We start from the raw sequence: 11,066 nt of genomic DNA on the forward strand, positions 1-11,066 counted from the left end.
ATGAGGTGTGGTGTCCTTGTTGCTTCCAATCTTTGTCATTGATCATGTTTTCTTCACTTGTACTTACGTTTCTAGTATATGGAATTGGTTGGTGGAGTGGTCGAAGGTTTTACAAGGGCAACCTTCTCCATGCCTTGATATGGTGAAGATGATCACTTCGAATGCTAGTGACAAGAAAATTCACAAGTTGAGGTTGGCCTTAGATTATTATTGTATTGTGTGGTTGATATGGAAAGCTAGAAATGCTTAGGTTGCTTTTCTCATCTTCTCTTTGGTGTTTCGTTGGACAATTCTACCCCTGTGATCTCTAGTGTTTGATGTTTGGCTTTTCTGGATCGTGGTTCCCTCGCTTCTTTCTCCTTCACCTTGCTAGTTGATGCAGCTGTTGTCTTCCTTTTGATTTGGCTTCTTCTTGGTGTTTTGTCGTTTTTGCCCCTGGTGTGTTTTTTTATTGATTGAGGTTGTCTGTTTGTTTAAGTTTTTTGGTAGAGGTGTTTTTATTAGTTCTTTGTACTTCTTGTTGCTTTGTTGTCTTGTACTCTCTGTTTTTTGTCCAGTCTCCACCTGGATCACTAATCTCGTTTTTGCTCCTGGTGTGCTTTTTTATTCTCACATACCCACTTACCAAATTGTTCTAAAAAACATCACTGAATCTCCCAACACATTGCAATTGAAGAATGTAACAAATTTATTATTTAAACTACTTAAAGAAGTTCACATCACTAAAGCAGGAGTTATCTTTTTCTTCCATGGGTTTTCTAAATTCCTCAAATCAAATCTACGATATAAAAAACTTCTGAAAAAACATAGAAACAAGATCAAATCAACTCCTTATATCATCATCATCATCACTAGAGAGGGAGAAAAAGAGGATGGGTGGCAATTGCCAAAGAAGCATTTTCACAAAACATCAGATACCCCAAAAAGAACCAAACACATGCAAGCATCATAAAAAAAACATTTTAATTTCACAAAAACATTATTTAAGCACATGACACATCAAGAAGCATTTTCTTCCATTATGTTTGACTAAACAGAACAAAAACGATACCTACTACTCATAAACCCAACTAACAGAACAATCCATCTTCAAAACCAGAACACTGAAATAATGGCAGATCACTTCATTTAGACACTGCTGTACGAGAACCTGTAGTGAAAAAGTACCTTATCAAAAACTCCTTATTTAAGTCGATAAGTGTTTTAATATTCTAATATCCAAACACTTAAACTAGCTTATTATTCATTTATTCTTTTACCTTTTCGTTTAGTTCGTCCACCTGGCGGATTCGGATTGGCTACAGTAAAACCATCTTCATTTCCACACCCTGGAAGTCCATTCAGCAACGAATTTTGGTTCCCCAAACATTGCAAATTCTCAAACTCACACCCATTAACACCTGGATCATGTATTGAAGCATCTTCTGCACTTTTTCCATCAGGATGAAGGCAATAAACCTGATCCCCACATTGCATATTACAAGGATTCATCACATACCCCCCACCCAAATTAACACTCCCCACATTATTCCCAACTGGATTCTGCTTCTGATAAGGAAAAGACCCGATTTCACCTTCAATTCTCCCTCTAATATCCACAAGCAAACACTTCAATCTTGCCACCTCACCTTCCAACCCTGCTTGACTCTGAATCCTCTTCATTAATTGTTGATTCAAAGCTCTTAATCTAACCACTTCATCTTCCAAAGAAGCAGCACGTGCTTTCTTTTTTTCCCGATATTTTCTTACAGCTTCACGGTTTCCTATAGGTCGTTTTTTACCTTTCTTTTCTGCTGACTCAGCAGTGTCATCTGTGGGGGTTTTGTCATCATCTCCACTAATGGCGGGAACGATTTTGGTGTGGACATGGTAGCAGGTGTGGGTGTGGGAGGAATCAGGGCCTGGTGGGTTGCATGTGTGGGTGTGGGTGCATGCATGTGCGTCCTTGAAAATCTCATCAAAGAAACTGCCCATTGAATCATTGCTGGGAATGTCACCGATGTTTGCAGCTGGAAACATTTCTTGGGTTGAGAAATCGAGTTCTCCGTCCTCCATTGTTGAATTTGGTGATTTGGTTTTATAACTTGGATAAAAGTTTTAACCCATTTGTCTCGATGAATTTCAGTTCTTCTTGTGTCAGAATTGAAACCCTATGAGTTCAAGAAAGATGAATCAACATGTTAGATATTTGAGATAATTCGTGTAAAACAAATTAACTGAAAATCTCGAAAGGGTCGGAATGCGATCAATCAAAAAGTTGAAGACTTCAAACGGATTGTCAGATTAAAAGAGGTGGAAGGAAACCCTAGAAATCTAGAAACCATGGATAATTGCAAAACCAATAACAGAGATAGTAACTCTAGAGTGAAGAATAAGAAAAGCAAAAATTTGCAAAAACAAAGTATGTAAAAGGTCTTGAGCCACGCAATTGTAATGCGTTTCTCAATAATCGAGCTTTGGTCGAATAAAAAAAGTTGAGGGATTAATTAAATGATTTACCTGTAAACAAACCCTACAATCCGGAGAATTGCTCGACTGACCTGTAAATTCAGAAAATAGAGATAATAAGTTTCGAGGAAAAAGAAGGAACGCTAAAAATCCACAAACATTGATTAAAGAACTCGAATAACACCAGTGCTATGCGATTTTCACAAATCGAAGAGAATTTGATTAAAAGTCTGAAGAATTTAAACAGAAATTCGTAAATTGAAAGAGCAAAGTTACCTTTAAGAAACCCCTAGAATTATCAGAATCGCTCAACCGAGTTGTAAGACCTGAAACCAGAGATTGTAAGTGTGCAAGGGGAAGAAACCCTAGAAAAGGGATTGATAATTTGATATCAATGGCGAGATGAAAACGATCGAAGAAGGACCATTCGTTTAAGGAATCTGCAGAAGTACAAAGAACGGGGGAGACTTTTTTTAATAATTGTACGATCAAAAATGTCGATTTAGCGAATTTTAACGAAGGTAAAGGAAAGGGAACGAAAAGAAATTGATGCCGTCTTCAGGGTTATTTTGTTTATCTTAATCTTTATTTTTTAATAGAAAAGTGGTTTTAGCTTAATCTAAGAAAATTTTAAAAAAAATCTCCATATTTTAAGAAAAATTTTAATAAAATCCTAAAAAAAGAAAAGTTCGACTATTTACATTTTTTAATAGAAAACTTCAAAAAAAAATGTTTATTTTTTTTACTTTAGTTCTTTTTGACCTATTCAGCAGGTCATAAGACCAAATCATTAATTTTTCCAAAATAATGGGATGTACAGATTTCGTCAAAATTGTATATATAATGTATAAACATATTTTTTATGTATTTATATCTATTTTTTCGTATTTATGTATTTCTTTTTAAGTTTTTAAATGTATATGTTTACATATTTTTATATATTTTAAATGTATAAATGTATTTATATGTATTTTTAAATATTTTACATATTTTTATGTATTTTTATGTGTTATTTTTTGATGTATTATGTATTTATTGTTGGATTAGGTGTCTAAGCTCATAACTATATTTGATATGTACTTGATCCGATAGTAGCATGGTTTTTTTGGGTTGCCTTCACCAAAGCAACTTGATTGGATGAATAATTGAGAAAGAGGATAAATGTGATTTATTAATATATTATGAGAATAATATATTAAAAGAGAAATCATATTATTTCATTAATATTGGTCAAGAATTAATTTAGAATTAGTTTTGTTGTCAAAAGATGTTAATTAAATTAAGGGGACTGATATTGTGATTATAAGATAATTGAAATATGGGCTGAGGAACCCTTAGGAAAGGGGTGGGCGAAATCTTATGGAAGCCCATAAGGATTTCGTCCAAGACTAGGTGTTGTAGAAGATTCCTATGGGCTGCTTAGGGCTTAAGCAACCAGATTAGGTATTTGACTGAACTCTTCACATATATAAAGACCCCCTTGGTATCTGATTTTCGGCTACACTAAACCCTAAGGATCCCTAGAGCCGAAATTAGCCTTCCTCCTATCTCTCTAATATTCTCCAATTGCTTTTGGTGTTTGTGATCTATTAGAGGCATCACATTTGAGGTGTTAAGTTCTCAAAGGTTTAAGGTTATCAAGCTACAATTGAAAGGTATGTTTCTAACTTGTTTTAGTCATAGTTTTCGATTTATATATGATAGATTTAGGGTTTACAAGCTTTGGATGATTGTTGTATGTACAACTAGAAAAACTTAGATCCAAAGCTTTAGGGTTTGCATGTGCACCATAAGATTGATGTTTTGCTCAAAACCTATCAGTTGTATCAGAGACTAGGTCGTTTTTCTATTATATTTGATGCATAGTTAAATTGTTCAAAGTTGAAAAAGTCGAAAAATCTGCTTCTGCCTGATGAACTCGTCGAGTCCCCTGATGAACTCGACGAGTCAGTGTTGTGACTCGACGAGTCGGCTCGTCTGTTAGCAGATTGTTCGGGATTTTGACTTGAATGGGGTTGGGATAATTACCATAAACATTTTTAACTGATAAAATTCGATTTTTCAATATAGTATTGGTTATCCTCATCTAATTAGAAGATAATTGTTAAATAATAAGATAATTACTTGTTTATATGATAAAATAAATTATTTGTATTATTTAATATGAATTATCTTGCCATAAATTGAATTAGGTCAAATTTAGATAATCACAAGTTATTTGATTAATTAAATTATTTGAAATTTGATCTAGAAGGTTTTGAAAAGTTTCAAAACTTGCCCTCAAGTTTTGGAATTTAAATTTTTGATTAATAGTTTTAATTTTGAAATATTTAAATTCTAAACCCTAGAATTTTACAAATTTAAAATTCAACCCTTATACTATTATAATATTATAAAATTAATATATATATATATATATATATATATATATATATATATATATATATATATATATATATATATAAGATGAGCTGCTCTTACCGTTAGTAAGCCTCATTCACGAAGTTGGTCTATAAGGGTGTTTGAAGAAGCGGCCTATAAAATGACCGTCATTGGGTATCCACTCTTACCCACCGCACTCTTGACTAGTGGAGGGTTGTAACATCCCAAAATTCAAGGCCAAAAATTTCATTTTTAATTAGGTTATTACATAAAACAAAGTGTGAATAATCAAAATATAATATTATGAAACCATATCAGAGTATAATCCCAAGGATCTCGTGTGCGGAAAACATAGTGTGATGCGCTGCGATCAAGCCGGCTCATTTCCTTTGCAAACAAAGCACCTGAAACCAAAACTGTAAACCGTAAGCACGAAGCTTAGTGAGTTCCCCCATCATACCACATACCACATAATACCATCGGTATCTTTCAACCGGTAACTACCATCGGTATCTTTCAACCGGTAACCGGGGACTATTTCACCCCTAGCATTATCACATAGTAATATATCATAAACATACTGATCACGTACTAACATCATAAACATGTTGATCACATACTAACATCATAAACATGTTGATCACACACTAACATCATAAACAGACAAATAAGCATTGTATGGGTTCTGTATACCCCTTCGGTATCTTTCAACCGGTATCCACCATCGGTATCTTTCAACCGGTATCCGCCATCAGTATCTTTCAACATCGGTATCTTTCAACCGGTATCCGCCATCGGTATCTTTCAACCGATATCCGCCATCGATATCTTTCAACCGGTAACCGGGGACTAATTCACCCCCACCACTATCATATAATAACATGTCATAAACATATTGGTTCCATGATAACATAACATAAACATACTGAATCACATAATGGCATATCATAACCATACTGGTCAATTAATAACATATCATACATGGGTTCTGTCTACCCCTTCGGTATCTTTCAACCGGTAACTGCCTTCGGTATCTTTCAACCGGTAACCGGGGACTATTTCACCCCTTACCACTATCACATAATAACATATCATGATCATACTGCTAGGCATGCATGGGTACTATCTACCCCTTCGGTATCTTTCAACCGGTAACTATGGGCTATATCACCCCTACCACTACTAACACATATGTCATAGCATCCTAGCACATAAAGCATATCAGATAACAACACACCAGATAATTATCACAAAGACAATCATCTAACAAATAACTCCTACTAGTGGGTCGGCATTCTGGCCGTAGACCCACTCCTACTGGAAGGTAACTCACCTCACACTGCTGAAGTCCCGTAGACACAATCCCACATTGCTAAAGTCCCGCAGACTCAACCCCAGCTGCTGGCTGACAGATTCCCAAACTGTCCACACCAAAATAACACCCAATTAATAATCGGGTTCCACTACATAACCATGAGTACATACTTTGGATAATTACTACATTACCCCAAGCTTGGCTTTATGCAAGCCCAAGGCCCAATTCATAGGCCCAAAGTCGACTAGGACTCAAAGCCCAACATATGGCCTAATTTTCCAAATTGGGCCCAAGCCTATACATGGTCTCATTCTAAGGCCCAACATCATATAATCATTTAGGCCCAAACTATGGCCCCTCTATGGCCCAATTTTCCAAATTGGGCCCAAACCCCTTACATGGGCCTTACCCTAGGCCCATTAAATATTCTAGTCCATTTGCTTGACTTTGGATGGCCCATTAATAACGCAATCATCAAGGCCCAATAGAAGGCCCAACAATACACCCATGTGAAATTAAGGTTTCACATAAAATGACGATTAGGGTTAAGTGTTTCTCACTTAACCCATTAAGGACTTAATCCATTAAGTCCATCATTCTTCTAAATAAGTCATATGGTGTGATTGAGCTTAATCACACAATTCCATTATTCCAATGGCCCACAAGTGGGTCTCAATAAGTCCAAGCCCATAAATCCAATATTAGGGTTTTCTAAACCCTAATTAGGGTTTCCAACCCATCTTAGCCCAATAGGCCCATTATTTAAGTCCTTGGATCCATTAGGGTCCATTAAGCCCATTAGACACATGTTTGGGCTTTTATGCCCATTAAGCCTCATTGGGCCCATTAGGGTTTTAGTCCCTTGACCAAACATCCCCAAACTAGCAATCCCAACACAACTAAGCACACCACCACCCGACACGGCGGCCGGTGGCGGCAGGAGGCGGCAGCCACCACCCTAAGGTGGTGGTTTTCAATTTCTTTTCATTATACTTTAGCTAATTACACTTTACAATGCCTTAACCAACCATAAACAAACACTAACTACATTAAACATACACAATGGTGGTTCATGGCGGCGGCCACCACCCTATGGTGGTGGTGATGCCATTTCCGAGAACTTCAACTACACACACACACCAACAGTGGAAAAACACAGCCACACACACATGCTCTGGTTGTAAAAGGACCCAGCCACCTTCTTGGTGGCGTATGGCAGCCGGCAACGAAGGTTTGGCGATGACAGCCACCACCTCACGGTGGTGGCAGTGGTTTCTCTCAGTTTCCCGTCAAGCAGCAACACACCCCGTGAATCTAAAACAACAGCGCCCTTGAACCCACGTGAGACATGAACTCGACCGCCTCTCGGGTGGCAACGGTGACCGGAGCAACAACACATTGCACAGGCGGCGCTCTAGCGGCAGCAGCGACGACACCGGCATCCCTTGCTCGGAAAACGAACCCAACACCCACCTGTGGTGGGCGGCGATGGCCGCAGCAACTCATGAAGGCGACAGCAGTGATGTAACCGCCGGAAAGAAACGGAGAAAAAAAAGGTGGTGCGAGACCCACAACCAAACTATGGCTGTCACACGCAGTTGGAGCCCCAACGGTGGCAGGTAGACTTCAGAAAACGGTGGCTTCGTCTTCTCGTCGGAAGTTACCGCAGCGGCAGCAGCGAGGCGGGAAGGCATCAGCCTAGAACAACGGCGTCTGGCTGTCTTGCTCGATCGGAAACATGAGTTAGATGAGTGGCGATAGCAGGCCGGCGGCTAGGAGGTATAAGGTGGTGACATCGGTGGAGAGGATGTAAGGGGGTGAAGTTGGCGGCTGTCATAGTTCTCTAGGGTTAGGGTTAGGCAACGATTATATACTCCCAAACCCCATAAGCATTATTTCCATAATGACCGAATTAGCCCCTCCTTCCACCTTTTCTTTCAAAACGAATCCATAACTTACCGTTTAAACCCTCATCATTAAAATTCATTACAAATCAAGTACAATACTTACCAAACAGCCCTCCGTTCTTGATTTTCTTTGCAAAGCCGGTCCAGAAGTTACCCTTTAAGCCCCCAATATCTCAATTATGACATAATCAGCCCTTCCACCTCATTTCCTTTTAAATTAAATTCAAATAATTATCACGGAGCCCCTGCCTTCATAAATAATTATAAACTGAGTCCGAAAATTACACTTTTAACTCTCAACTTCTAAATTATGCCAATTAACTCCTCGAAAACAACACCCTGCGTATATAATTGTTTATTTTAGGGCTACCATTCGTTCACTAATTTATTTATTTAACTAATAAATAAACGGGTGTTACAACTCTCCCCCACTTAAATTAGATTTCGTCCTCGAAATCATTCCTTACCATTACTTATGCGCCAAACCACTCAGGTAGCATGGTCACCACCCTGGGCACACCCTAGTCTTCCCAGGGTAGATGTGACCAATCTTTGCAAAGCCCTAATATCCTCATATGAACGAATTCCTTGCAACAGGGTCACATCTGCTTCGTCTGAATCTACTATCTCGAGATGGTCTGATTCCCTGACAGACCACTCATATTGATTCATCATCGACGAATCCAGTTAGTTTATCCCTCGACCGACTACTCAACATTTAATAGCTCGAAGCTCCCACTATAAAATAGGTTCACAGACCTAATTATCCTTGCAGACCACTAATACTTGGCCAAGGCTCAGATACTCCCGCTGTGAGTGACTTGTCACTCCCCAAATCATCTAACCATCCGTGTGTACTTGCAACCTAAAACACGGATACTAACACTGCCCAAACGCAGAAATTGCTTGAACACTGAACTGCCTGAGGCAGTATGTTGCCACATGGCTACTTCCAAAATCTAACGAGACCTCCCTAGTCTCTATTCGTTCACCCATTATCTGAAATACCGGGTCCCGGCCCAGCTACGGAGTCAAAGGACTCTCACTTAGTCGCCTCACACGACTTCTGAACGAAATCCTTCTCTGAAGCTAGTTGCCACTAGTTACCCTGCCACTGCGACTCTAACAACTTTCTAATCTAACCGATCGGGTCCATGCGTCGAATCCTGTCATCATCAAATCCAAGGCTAAAAGTGATTGCCACCTAACCGATGGTAGCCTTATATCACAAGCAATCTTATACAGTCCATTGCTTTCCTGATCCCATAACTGTAGTGGCGCTAATACAGTCTTATCACTGGCTCAAACAGATCTAATCCATCTGGGTAACACCGAAATCCAATCTGTGGATTTCCATATCCTCACTGCTGCACCCGAACTGGTGGGTACTACTATTCCTTCCGTGTTCTAACAACACGCTCATTCCATCTACCAACCTAGTGAATGCTACGGCTACACCCGCAGTCTCACGACACTCTATCACTATCTGACCGCTAGTGAATGCTACGGCTACCCCCGTAGTCTTACAACACTTCCCATGCTAACTAACCACTGGTGAATGCTACGGCTACCCCCGTAGTCTTACAACACCTCCCATACTAGTTGATCGCTAGTGAATGCTACGGCTACCCTCGTAGTCTTACAACACTTTCCATACCACCTGATCGCTAGTGAATGCTACGGCTACCCCCATAGTCTTACAACACTTTCCATGATACCTAATCGCTAGTGAATGCTACGGCTACCCCCGCAGTCTTACAACACTTTCCAAACCGGGTCGAACACGCACCCGACCTAACCCTCAACTGAAATTGAGTCCTAACCAGAACTCTAACCTGGTTCCCGAAACCTGCTATCACGTGACCCCACTGTATCAATACCGCACCCATGTCCGTGATCGAAGCGTCACGGTAAACCATGAAATCATCTACACCCTCTGGCAGGGTGAGAATCAGTACCTCGCACAACTGCTGTCTGAGAGCCTCGAAGGCTGCCTGTTGCCCAGGCCCCCATCGAAGGGCCGTCGACTTCTTGGTCAGTCGGGCCAAAGGACCTATAATCTCGGAGAAGTCCCGTAGAAACCTCCAATTATAACCCGCTAGACCCAGGAAACTCCGAATCTCGGTTGGAGACCTCGGAATCTCCCACTGCATCACTGCCTCTATCTTGGCCGGATCAACGAGAATGCCCTTCTGGTTGACAAGGTGCCCAAGAGATTGCACCTCGCGCAACCAGAACTCACAGTTGGAGAACTTTATAAAAAGTCTCTCCCCCACTTAGATTCGACTAAGCCTTCACATTACATGAGAATTGAGAGATTCCCAATCCTCCTCGCTTTCTAATATCCCACTGATGACAACCTGTGCCTGCCCATGCTAGCGTTTAATCACCGATTAAACCTTGAGATCTCCCATCCTTGGAAATCTCGATGAGTACTCTTGAAATCTGATCCTCTTCTGCTGACATGACCAACCCCGCTACCCTGTAGCAGCCTAAACCCTTGGAGTGACAAACTCCCTCGTGTACCTTCTCGTACGCGCTACACTAACTTAGGCCCTGTTGGCCTTTCACCCGATGATCAGAAGTCATGGGTCTCTTCCCGGGACCCTCTACTATACGCACCTGGCACGCACCTCTCTTTCCAGGGTGCTCCCAAATCGATCCCGCATCTGCAACTCTTGGAAATCATATCCTTCAGGGTCTGACACCTTGTCACGCTCACTAGCTCGCTTGCCAATGGCTAAGCTGCAACAACTGGAACATCCTCTGTCCCCACATTGGGTCACAAACTCTTCCCTGAAGCTTCTTAGATTCTCCAAGACTCTCACTGATTTGAGTATGGATCCTGTGCTTTCAGTAGTACGGGCCTAATACTACCTTCCACACCTATCCATACTTTCCTCAGCAATCCTCCCGAATCCTCCAAGTCACTTCCTCAACTGGTACAACCAAGTCTCACTGAACCTCACTACTAACCCACTGAGCATATCCTAGGATTTCCTAGGTTCCCGTAC

At 40.3% G+C, this 11,066-nt stretch overlaps 1 protein-coding gene across 1 annotated transcript; it reads right to left on the reverse strand.

Annotated features, from left to right (window-relative positions):
• Positions 1-949: 949 nt before the first annotated feature.
• LOC145133438 (basic leucine zipper 23-like) lies at positions 950-2,966 on the reverse strand. The gene is made up of 4 exons (XM_079068385.1): positions 2,725-2,966; positions 2,500-2,540; positions 1,260-2,150; positions 950-1,150 (listed from the first exon to the last, which is right to left on the reverse strand). The coding sequence occupies exons 3-4, from the start codon at positions 2,053-2,055 to the stop codon at positions 1,125-1,127; spliced, it is 822 nt and encodes a 273-aa protein (XP_078924511.1). The 5' UTR covers positions 2,056-2,150; positions 2,500-2,540; positions 2,725-2,966; the 3' UTR covers positions 950-1,124.
• Between the last annotated feature and the right edge of the window lie 8,100 nt (positions 2,967-11,066).

This window comes from Lactuca virosa, chromosome 8, assembly GCF_052849685.1.
Source record: "Lactuca virosa cultivar CGN04683 chromosome 8, Lactuca_virosa_CGN04683_v6, whole genome shotgun sequence".
NCBI lineage: Eukaryota > Viridiplantae > Streptophyta > Magnoliopsida > Asterales > Asteraceae > Lactuca > Lactuca virosa.

Coding starts and splice junctions, on each gene's coding strand:
- LOC145133438 (XM_079068385.1), bottom strand. CDS start 2,055: ATGGAGGACGGAGAACTCGATTTCTCAACCCAAGAAATGTTTCCAGCT. Junction 1,151..1,259: donor TGGACGAACTAAACGAAAAG/GTAAAAGAATAA, acceptor TTTTCACTACAG/GTTCTCGTACAGCAGTGTCT.